The sequence below is a fragment of the Psittacula echo genome (assembly GCF_963264785.1).
Source record: "Psittacula echo genome assembly, chromosome: 3".
Taxonomy (NCBI): Eukaryota; Metazoa; Chordata; class Aves; order Psittaciformes; family Psittacidae; genus Psittacula; species Psittacula echo.
This window is the reverse complement of record NC_137736.1, coordinates 52,131,317-52,143,725: the sequence shown is the minus strand read 5'-3', so window position 1 is coordinate 52,143,725 and position 12,409 is coordinate 52,131,317. Positions and strand designations below refer to the sequence as shown.

Sequence of the window (12,409 nt, the reverse complement as noted above, 5' to 3'; positions counted from 1 at the left end):
TCCAATAAGTGGTATGGCTTCTTGTAAATTCTAGAAATTCAAACTTTACTGAAATAAAAATTATGGGTTAGCATCTGGTTTTGTCATTATTCTGTATAGTTGGTAGTTCACAAACATTATAAAGCTTTACCAAAATGTACTAGACTGTCAGTTTTACTTCAGTGATACACTACTTTAAATACATAGTGAGTATTAAACACTCCTCTCCTGAAAGTGCCTTTGTACAGTTGTCACAGAATTGTATGGTGGAAACACTGAATATTTTTTGGTGTTGCCAGACAATTCTCAGATGAAAAAAAAATTTCCACTTGTTGAGTCTTTCTTCAAAATTCTAGTATTGATATCTGTGGGACATAAACACTTTCTTAGAATAAATATAATTAAGATGTAATAATACATTATGCTTTCATACAAGTCAAACATTGGTGACAAAATATAAGGTAACTGCAAAAACAAAATTAAAAAAGAAAACAGAATAAAGGAAATTCATAATAATTAAGCTGTGTTATGAACCCGTAGCCAAGAGAAAAAACAATCTGATAAAAAAAAAACAAAACAAAACCCAAAAACATTTTCATATAACTTTTTAGTCAACTGAGGTGGCACTTATTTGCCAGAAATAAAACTGGAGGTGTGCAGAAGGGACACCAAGCATTAATTTACATCATGATTCACCTGCATCTTTTTATAATGGTAAATGTGCTGCTAAATACACTTTCCAGGCATACTATGTTCATCAGATAATCCCTATCACAAACTGTCTCACTGAAAAATTCCATCATTTAGTTCATGCAAACAGACACATTCAGAATTAATAAAGACAGCATTTCCCTTTTAAAGATCAGCAGATGTGAAATAATTGGTCGTTCCTGTTATTTAACAAGACTCTTGGTTAAATAACAATGGATGCTATGCTCCTGTTTCCTGACACATGCCATTTTAGTGAAATAGTAATGGATGTCCTGTTTCCTCACATACATAATTCAACCTAACTTTTGGCCATAAAAGATACAAAGCATACTTGAGTTTAAAAAGTCCTGAAATTTAAATTAATTTTCAAAAGAATGAGAATTCCTTTTTTTTTTTTTTTTTTTATATCAGCTTGCAAGCCAGATCCCTTTACAGGAGCCTTTTCTATAAGTATAAAAGCTATTCATATTGGAAAGGATAAATTTAAGAATTAGTTTAGTTAAATGGTTTTTATTGTTCTCTAACACAATTTTCATTTACTTCTACTGGTTGGTAAGTAGATATAAAATGAAATTTAGGTATAATAAATATGAGCAAAATAATGATTCACAAATCCAAAACATTTATTAAGTATTCATCTTCACTAATTTAAAATGATAGGTGTTTTTTATGTTATATGACAATGTATTACGGCAATAAAAGATTCATAACCTGAAGTACAACATGATCATATTACTGTAGGTGAATTATTCAGGTTATCTCCCAGAAGTACTACGCATCATGTATTATTTATAGACAACATATGGGATAGAATTAAAGTGTTTCAGAGAATATGTCTTCACAAATGGTCAGATGTAAGAAAAAAAAATTAAACAAAATATATTTGTCTTCATTCTGCATCTATGAAAGACTGTGAGTCATTAAAAAAACATAAATCTAAAAGTTGAATGAAATAGCTCTTCCAGTCAAAATTATTAAAAATATTATGAAATTCTATTCACCTGTTTTTCATAGTCTGACAGCAAATGACCAAATTAATATTCTGCCTTTTCAAATGTTTCTGTCCCCTTAAGAAAACAAGACAGTGTGCAAATTTTCCTTGTAAAAAGTTAACAATTGACCAGAATGGAGCTTTTATATGTCTCAGAATCACAGGAATTTGTTTGTTTGCTTCTTTTAAGGTAACTTCAAACATCCCTGTTTCTCCCAGTGACATAAGAAGAAAGAGAAATCTGTAAGGAAGAACTACATGCATAACAAAACCAACAGATCATTTCTTCTGCCTTCTAGAGCACCAGAATTTCACCCTGTACTCTTTATAATTCCTCAGTTTATAGCAAACATTTCTTTATCAACAGCACTTCACCTGTGTTTGCTAGAAACAGTCCAGTCAGCAGACAAAGCACTGATCCATGTTTAAAAGAAAACCCAGTAGTGTTCCTCCTTTGCTACAGGAGAATGTAAACGTTGTATTAAAAAGGCATTGGGTAATTGCAGTTAAGAAAAGAAAGAACATCTTTTTAAAAGGTATATAGATGTGAAATAAAACAGCAATAGCAGAAACATTTTCCTAAATGCCCTCTTTCTTCAAAGTCTCTCTTTTGCAAGCCTCGCAAATGTCATCCTCAAAAATGACTTTGAACAGAAGGAAGAATGGTGCTAGCAGTAGAAGACAGAAAGGAAGGAGATCTGCAGCTGACAGAAATGAAAAGGTGAGACATTTGAAAGTGCCACATTTTATAAAAGAGCTTTTTTAAAGCTAGTAGACTAATCTGGAGAAAAAAAAATTTAGAAATAAGTAGGATGTCAAAGATGAACAAAACTTAATTTATTACAGTTTTGCATTTAATCATCTGAATAACACCACAACCAAACTGTAGAGACACAACACTAAAATCTTTCTTGGATTTGGAGTGTATTACCTGAAATACGAAGCCACTTAGTGAGCTTTTTATTCAGCTAAGGATCCATTCCTTAGCTGGAATTTCAATACCGCTATATAATTTATTCATCTATTTCTATATATTTCTGTGACCCTCATCACTATTACAACTGACAGAACTATCATTTTTTGAGCCAAAACCCCAAAAATATTAATCTTTAATTTGAAAGGAATTGAGTTTCACCAGCAAAACAAACAGGTAAGAAGCAATAGCAACAAGACAAAATATTCTGATCTGTTATTAACAGGAGAAAAATCCAAATGACCTAGATCACATCCTCAAAAAAACAAAAAAACCCACAAAATCAAATAAAAAACCCCACACCACCACAAAAAACCACACACAAAAAAAACCCCAAACCCCCAAAAAACCCAAACCCAGACCTTTGCAAAGGCCTCCTCAAAAAACACCCCTCCATAAAAATCCAAGTTCCAAAAACCTGTTAAGTATAACAGCATGCTTCTCCATAATGTATGCCTGCCATTTACCAGGTAACAGATTTGTTGTTTTCTTCTGCATTACCGAATGGAAAAGTCGTGCTTCTACAAGGTGCTCTGCTACGCTTATGTCTATGCAGCCTAAAAGTAGTATACAACTCATGCTGAAATACTTCAAAGTCTAGTAACTGGTACTGGATGATAAAGCTTATATACATAAGGTGTTTGATAACCTGACTATGAAGCTGAACTGGCATTCTGCTGACTATAAGGCTAACAGCCATCCTACTGTTAGTCTTCATATATCTGTGATCACTTTGACTGACTGCCCACATGTATAATTCAGATACATAAACATTAAATTACTGGAATGGAAACTACTGCCAGTTTTTCAAACGTGAAACTCTGAAATTTTATATACACGAATTTATCTGAGTGTTAAATTACATCCTTCGGTTTGCAGAAATAGTGATGCTAGTTGCAGCTTTTCCTTCGCAGTTTATACTACAACTCAAATAAAATAAAAGTAGTTTTATATATACCAGAATTTGGCACAGACAGCTGTCCTCAAATATGAAAAAAAAAAAAATCAATCTGGTCTCAGCAGCCTGACAAGTAAATCACTTCTCACTGCTAGAAATGATAGCTTCATTAGGTCAAGGCTGAAGCTGCTGTTCCAGCACATGGAGTAAGTACTGCATTTGTCTGGATTGTATCTGGCTTGAGTATACTCAAAGGGCTTAAATTCTTGTCTTGCTGGCTACTCAGCCATCACAAGCAAAATTCTGTCTCCAGTCCCCAAAAGGGAGAATTCCTTGCTGTAAATAAAAGAAAAAAAGAAAACGCTCACATCACCACCATTTCAAAATGCACATCTTCCCACACTTATATTTGTAAATACAGTGATAGACAATTTATATTTTACTTTTTTTTTTTTTTTTCAATCAGTAGGATCTGGAAGCAATTTTACAACCTTAACAAAAGAGTATGGGCAAGTTGTGTACAAGAATCACATCACCGTACACTGCTGCAATGCATCCACTTTGGCTTTAAATGTGGCAACTGGGGTGAAAACAGTAAATGATTTGGAATATTGTCAGAGAAGGAAAGAATTACATTGGAACCAGAATTCTCATTCTGAGTTGTAAAAATGATAGCAAGTTTGACTCTAATTTAAAGCCTTTTTTAAAGAACTTTTTTTCCTGACTTAAAATGGATTTAATGTTGCTGTCTTTTAAACACTAGACCTTCCAACTCTAAAAATCTGCTGAAGCTGCTCTACAGACCGTAATGGTTTCCAACCATTAAACAGTTGCAAGACATAAGCAGGAAGACTGGCTTTGCCCAATGGAAATGGCACACATAAACCAGCTGTGCAACAGCATAAAAAAATCATTGGTCCCAAAGGAGCGACAGAAAGAATTTTACTGCCGGGAGTGGGTGTCTGTTCTAGTTTTTCTAACACTCAGTAATGTATGCGTGAAATCACATTCAGCATGGTACTTATGTGCTGTGAAAACAATGCTGTCTGCTTCCTTTTGCTTGACAATTTATCCTGTGTATGCTAGCAACTGCCTTCACGTTGAAGATAAAAACCTTCAGGAGACATAGAAGGATCAGATGGTTTGGGCTCACTGTGTTGATCTTAAAGCCTCATTCTGTCACAGAAAATGCACCGTACCTAACTACAGACCAGCAAGATAATATGGAAATGCCTTACACTTATCGCTTTAGGTAACTGCAGTCTCTAAGAGTTCATTCTTATCATAAATTGTAAGAAGCTAGAAAAAAGTATCCTAAAAATTCTTGCACCAAATTAATATTTGTATTACTAGTGCTGAGCAGCTTCTCACCAGTTCAGTTAGTCTATCCAGTGCCTGCTTAATGGGAGAAAAGCAGAGGTAGCTTTTCATCCAAGGAGACTTGTATGTGGATTATAGGGACACTTCTGCTTCACAGAAAATGAAACAGTTGGACAGTGCCAGTCAAAATATTGAAAGAAATATATGTGTAACTTCGGGAACCAAAAAAGTTCTCCCAGGCATTCCATTATCTTTATTTATTGTTGTTATTGGAAAGTATTGACATTCAGTTGAAGATGAAAAAGAAAGCACACACCATTTAAAAATCTTTATAATAGAACTGCAAACCACTGTCAAAATAGCAGAAAGTTTTGATCAATTTTAGCTGACAGTATCAATCTGAAAATCTATGTGCAGAGTCCTACTTCTAGGAAAGAAGCCACTCTCCTAGGTGCAGTATTCACTTCATCTTCTAGCAGCTCTGCTCCACAGATAGGCCTAGTCTAACGTGTGTTTCTTGCAATTTTGAAATTGCATTTTGGCAAAATGAAGCATCACTTCATTCCTGTGAAGGTCATGGCAGACAAGCACATACAAATCCTTCATTTCCTTTATTAAAAAGAAATAAACAACATTAAAAAAAACACTGCTGAAGCTCTGTTTCATAAATTATCTCAGATATGTCACATATTGTTTACAGATTAATGCCATGAACACGAGGCAGTGCAGAACAGTTCATAAACCTTCACCTCCAATGTTTATAGTATAAGAGCATCAAAAGTTGCAATAGATAAAACCTCAAAACACAACTAGATGCAGAGTGGTAAGCTGAAATGCTTGATGAAACATTCTTGGTTTTCTGGTTTTACCTATTTCATGACTGGGAAATTAAATGAATTTGGCTAATAAGAAGCTTTATTTAGTGATAGAAAAGTTAATGGAAATTACATACCTCAGTAGACTTCACATTAATTTTATATACCAAATATACCAAAACCTTTCTTTGCTGAGTCTACCCAGAAATTGTATTTTGTGCATTTAAAAAAAAAAACCAAAAAACAAAAAACATAAATTAGTATAAAACAGTTTAGTGTAACAGAAAAAAAGTCTCTCTCCAAGTAATTACAGGACCAGTGTTTTTGAATATTCCTTTTAACTGCTTAAAATATTTAGCGACAGAGACATTGTGGTGCCATACTCCTCCCTAGATTCAGATTATATATCATGTTTGTCCTACTTTGAAGGAAAAAATAAACCCAGATAATTTGCTATTTATTATAACTTATGAGCAACTGGTAAAAGTTCAGCATCTTGCATGAGAAACCTTCTTAGGAATTGCTGTCATGTTTCCTGATCAAAGGATTTCTTTTTGAAGAAAACTTCTGTTAAGTCTGACACAGATAATAATCTTCTCTTGGTCTTGGCACAACAGGATGAAGTGAAACAGTACAAGAACTGATGCGAATTTCTGTCCACACTTCATACAAATGTAGCACAGACAGTCAGCAACCTTCCAAAGGTAACCTGCCAAAGTCCACTTTCCTTTTCCAGACTGGAGGTTAAATGTGCCTGTAGGAGCTCAGCAGGGGCCAGTAGATGCTGGCACTTAAAAAACTAGGCACATCTAAGCAGCAGTTTCTTGCCTCTCTGCCAGGCAGGGGCCGCCACTTCCCATTGAGCTCCAAAGTAGTAATTAAATGTCTATTTGATACTATAACTGTTACCGCTATTAGCACCTACTTGGGGACACGAAGGCTAAGAAATATCAATTGAAGCATCCCAGTATCATTCCCAACGGTCACCACCTAGCAGCATTTTCATGTGAGTCACCTAGAGCATCCACACATTTATCTGGTGAACATGTTATCTTTATAATAAGCACTGACAATAACAAAGACTCTAGAAGAATCAAATGAGCTGCCATAGTAGGATGATTTCGGCTGCAAAGCTGACAGCTAACTGAACTCCTTGCTGCTCTTCTGGCAATTCACAATTCTCTGCCAAGAGCTGGAGTTTAGATTTGAAAATTGTTATTTTGAGTTACAGAAGCCTTTTGAATAATGCTGGCTACACACTTCCTGCAATTATCAAGATCACATTATTTTGTTTTATTAGGTAAAGAGCATGCAGAGGTAGTACTGGCTCTTATTGTTCTTTGCATGAATTCCTAGAAGTGCTCTCCACCAGACAGCCATGAGCAGTACTCAAAAGAGCAAGTGGTTCAGGGGTAGCTGCAGAGACCACAATAAAAAAGGACTCTGGTATCTAACACAGTCATGTCAAAACCACAAGCTACCACAAGCTCCTGAAACACAAATCACTGCCAGCTGGGAGACTATTCTGACGACGTACCCCTATGTGCTTATCCTGCTCTTACAACTGTTCTCCAGAAACCTACTTTTGGATGGGGTCAGATACTGAGCTAAAGAGAGCTTCCGTATGACTTACCATGGAGACATTCATTACCAGTGTAGGTATTTTGAACAATATACTCCTATGGCTAGCACAATCAGTAGTGGATGAATTTTTGGGGAAGTAATACAAATCCTGCCAGAAAATGTCATGCTCAAGTCAAAAGCTCAGAGTTATCATGATATACCTTTACGTAATTGCAATTATAGTTGTTCCAAGCAGAGCAGCTGGAAAATCTTTACAAACTCAATAAAACAACTGACAATTATCTAAGTCTAAAAGAAAGTTGGTGCCAGATTCAGTAGCAAAGTGCTGTATCTGCTGAAGTGCTGCTCATGAAGAAAAGCACAAATAAAAGCTACTGCTGCAGCTAAGTCCTTGCAGTAAGCTCAACACAGCTTGAAGAAGTTTTATTTCTTATTTGACTGAAATGGTATGCTACTTAAGTATAATAAATTCTTAAAATAATACTTCTGTTATACTTCAAAAGGTCTGTGGTCAAAGCAGTAATGGGATGTCTATGCCAGCCAAACTTCCTACTACAAATGTGATTATAGCACCAAAAAAATCATTAAGTCTAATGTATAATTATTCCATAAGTAATTAAAAACTCCATACCAGCAAAAGCATTTGCATGCCTCTACAATTGCATCTACAGTAAGATTTTTTTCTAGGACTATGTCCTAACAGCAGGCGAAAAGCTAGCGCAGGAACCCACAGATGGCCACTGCCTGTATTGCAAGATAATTCTGTCTGCAGAACGAGGAGGAAATGCATTCCTCAAAGTATGCGTTATACAAGTATAAAGATTCTGTCACTACTAAAACAAAGACAAGTCTTCTATTAGAAACTTCTTCTATGAGTTGAGTAAAGAATGCCAAATCTCATTCTTTGGCACTAAAGTCAACTAGCATGGTCTGGCAATGACAAAAACATTATTAATTGCCTTTAAGAGAGGGTGACCACATCCATACCATCTGTTCACTGGAAATAGTTTCTGGCCTGTGCTAACTCTGATACTAAGCCCAAGAGTTATCCAGGAAAATGTTGTTTTCTGCAGGTCATAGGCACACAAGGAACAAAGCTAGCAACTTAATATGATGAGAGATCTGTTTCCATCTTCCCCATCCCTCAAGTACCATTTACTGGTACACAAATAATTTTTAAAGTTATCTTATTACCCAAACCTTTGCAAAACCAGAAATGGCAACAAAAAATCCTATAATACTTTGTGGGTTGTCCAGCATGCCTTTCTAATGAACAGAAACATGCTACTTAGCATTTATATTCTTTATTCTTAAGCCCTTACAGTTAGTGCTAGCAAGGGGAAGGTTATATTAAGAGAGTCCACAATTCCATCAAAACAATGCTGCTACAATTATTTAGATACAGGCAACAAAAAAAATCAGTACTCTCTTACAACATATGGCAGCAACACATTTCTCATAAGTAAAAGGAAAAACAAGGAACCTCTCAGAATAACACACTGAAACCCCAGTTCCTTCATGTTTCATGGTCAGGGTCATGTTTTTTGAGACCAATCATGCAGAAAATGTTTAAAAGAAGGTTTATACATTGAGACCCCTTACTGATGAAAGAATAATGACATCTTAAAGCTTTAATTCCTTTGCTGACTTCAGAAAAATCTCAAACCATTTCTAAAGCCAGTGGCAAAACTACCTGAAAACCCACCTGTTAAAACCTTTGCCACAAAAGCAGGCAGATCAGGTTGCACTCCATGTGAGTGAGCAGAAGGCGAGCACCAGACACAGTGGACAAAACTAACCTTTTGAGGATCGGAAGTGCTTGCTGGGTGCTGTGAAGCCTCTCGTCCCATGCACATTCACAGCTGCCACGCGAAACTGGTACCACCTGCTTGCTCGGATGTCCGGCAGCCGAATGCGCTCGTCTGTAGTCTGGTGGGGAAAATCAAGCTTACATCATTGTTCTGACACGTCTAGTTGTCCTGTCCTCTCCCATGCAATACCTCTTAGTCGGACTGAAGATGCACCGTTGCCAGCAGGCTGTATGCAACCACCTCACCTGACTCCAAGCATCATTCTGCACTGCAAAGCATTTACAGCTGTGAAAAAAATCATATAACCACCTCATTTTACAGTGCATTGGAGGTCTCTTCTAGAAAAAGTAACCTTCATAAAACTTGTGAAGTGTTAAATTCACAAAATTGGTTTTCCAGTTATCACAACCTTTACCAGTGTATAGGGCCTAGCTGTTCAGGTGTTGACATTTCATGGAACTCTTGCCCCAGGTCACAGAACTGATTTCTCCAATTCTCAGAGAATTGGGGGTCCAAAACAGTATCATGAAACCCATGAGTAGCTGCCTTTTCTGGTTCATAGGAAACACAAAACCCTCAGGTAATGAACAGAAGCCTTCTTCAGATCTTTGGCACTTATTTCAAAAAGACACTCACAGACTTAACTCTTCCCTGCAGACTTTTCTCAGGTCATAGGAGATGACCTTTTTCTCCAACAACACCCACTGAGACTGCTAGTGTCATGAGTTCAATTTCCAACTTCTGTGCAGAGTGCCTTAACTGCTGAAACATGGCATGAGCACAGATGCTTTCGGAACCCTTTCAGCAGCAGGTGCTTTATGTGCCCTTATTCTGAGCCCTGCTTTCCTTTATTTTTTTTTTTTTTCCCTTTTCAACTTTTAAAAAGCTATATTCTGCACTGTTTCTTATTTATCCAAAGGTACAAACACCAGAACTGAATACAGCCTCCTGGTAACCACTGAATTACTGCCAAGTACAGAAGACATGGCATTTCTGTAGAAGTCATCCACTTGTTGTGGATTTTACTTTTGCAATTACCTCTCTGTCCAGTGTTCAACTTATTTTAGAATGTCATGTTTATTGCATTTCAATTTAATTCTTTAATCAAAATAACACATGAACCTAAGCCAAATGTCCTGTACATGTCTAAGTATACAGGAACTATACAATGGTTCCTGGTGATCATTACTGACCAAATACGTGACCTCATTAAAAATGAAATGACATCAATTTATTTTTACAAGCCCTGTTGTCTATAACTTCAAAATCCCACCTTCTCTGTATAAGATTTAATGTTACTTGCAATGATGCCAAGTAGTTCCCAGAAAAGGCATGGCATAATTTCTTCTTTTTGCTCCCTTTCCAATCTGTATAAGAAAGTACCAGCTGCTCACCTAACTCAGATAGCCAGAAACTAGGAAGTTGCTTCAGCTCTCCAGTAATGGTATTTTTAGAGCCCTAAAAAAACTAGAATTTGTAGGTGTAATCCTGCACTTAGTCTCTTCATTTGGTGACAAGCAAAATTTAGGGAAACAGATTCCTCATTTGTGTGTGCATGTAAAGGAAAGAGAGTCTTTCTAAACTGCACTATTAATTGCTCTCAGACTGGTAAGTGCTGCAGACTTTGAATTCCTCACATACTGCTGCTACTCAGAGTCCTTCTCCATTCAGACTGCTGAATTTGTCTTTTTCGTGTAAGCATGGGTAACAGTCCAGACATTTTCATTGTCTGCCTCTTTTTTCTTGTTTTCAGCTTTTATGTTACCTGTAGAGTGAAGTATTTTCTCCAGTCAAGGGGCTCCCCTAGGGAAGGAAAAGCCCACCTGAACCAACTTTTTCTACTATTTTCATTTTATGGAGCACTCAAATGTGCTAGTTTTTTCCAGCATACCGAGGCACACATTCTCAAAAATTTATAGATAAGACACAACAGTGAACTAGAGTAATATAAACTATCATTATAACAACAGAAAAAAAATCAGGGATATATTCAGACTATTGCAACTGAAATCAGTATCAGGACCAGTACCTAATTCTAATTAACTAGTTGGGTTTTTAAATACATATTTGCTAAATTTAGTTACAAGGCAAGTATGATCTGAATAGACTTGACCCCAAATTCCTCAGCTAAGGAATCTTCTTTGTCATTAGCATCAGCTCAGCTATTCTGCTAGAACTAATTAAAAGAAAGGATTTCAGTTGTGTCAGTTTTCCATGGCAACCATGAAATACTGTAAAATCAAATAATCTGTCAATACATATCACCAAAATTATTTTAATTTATGAACATGCCTTGGGCCTATTACTTTCATCATTCATTTTGTTGGCAAAGCTCCTGTTAAACTCAATGGCATGCAAGAGGTGTATCTGTAATTCCTGCATTATGCACTACTTTGACAACACCTCTAAGCAACTTTAACATAGATCTGATAAATTTCAAGATAGAGCTAAATACTACTGAGATAGCTTATATTACCTTAATTGTAAATTGAACTTTTTATTTTAATTGCTTTAGATTAGTTCTCACTATTTAAGCATGTTTTGAACTGAGATCATAATATTTGGAGTCCTTTCACTATTTGTCTTATATAAATGTAAGGCCATACTAAATGGTTTGTTAAGTGGTGTTAAATAACTAATGTTTGAATTTCATCACACACCTAAAATTCTGCCTAAACATGAGAGAAATTATTTTACTGATTTCTTAGACTGCTAGTATATATATATATTTAAGAACCATAAATAAACCCCAAAATTATCATTATGGGACCATAATTAGTATTTATGTTGGCTATGCATTACTTATTTAATGAGAAAAGGAATGTTTTGAATCTAAGCTACAATCATAATAGGTGTTTCATTTGGAATAAACAAATGAGTCCTCAGATAAAAATCATTGGCCACCATGTCCACCTTTAGCACCATCCAAACTTCAATGAAGACAAGGGAAAGTTCCCATTAATTACATCAGGATGCAGTTATACACATGCTCTTATGTATATAATTACAGCAGCATACAATTATACATGCTGCTCGTTATATAAGAGCAGCATGTAATTGCAATGACATAACCTGGAGAATACGGAGAACAGCTTTACTCTTCTTCCCAAGAGTGCATTTACCGTCCAAGGACAACAGGCCACCTCCAGTGGCCAGAAAGAAAAAACTGGTTGTGCTTTCCACTGAGAATTTGGCTAAGATTTGCCCAGAGCTAACCCATTTTGGAAGCACTGACAATTCTACTCATCTTCCACAGCAGCCCCTACCTGTTCAAGCCTGAGACCTTCTGAAAGTAGAACCCTCACTCAGTCTTTCAAAAGGGGATTA

General features: G+C 36.1%; 1 protein-coding gene across 1 annotated transcript in view; it reads right to left on the bottom strand.

Moving 5' to 3' along the window:
• Positions 1–12,409, bottom strand: part of ANOS1 (anosmin 1) — a gene marked incomplete at both ends in the record, with an annotated part of 135,291 nt that overhangs the window by 30,552 nt on the left and 92,330 nt on the right. The window contains one exon of the mRNA XM_080614071.1: positions 9,071–9,200. Within this exon, the coding sequence (XP_080470197.1) occupies positions 9,071–9,200 (130 nt within the window). The remainder of the gene's footprint in view (positions 1–9,070; positions 9,201–12,409) is intronic.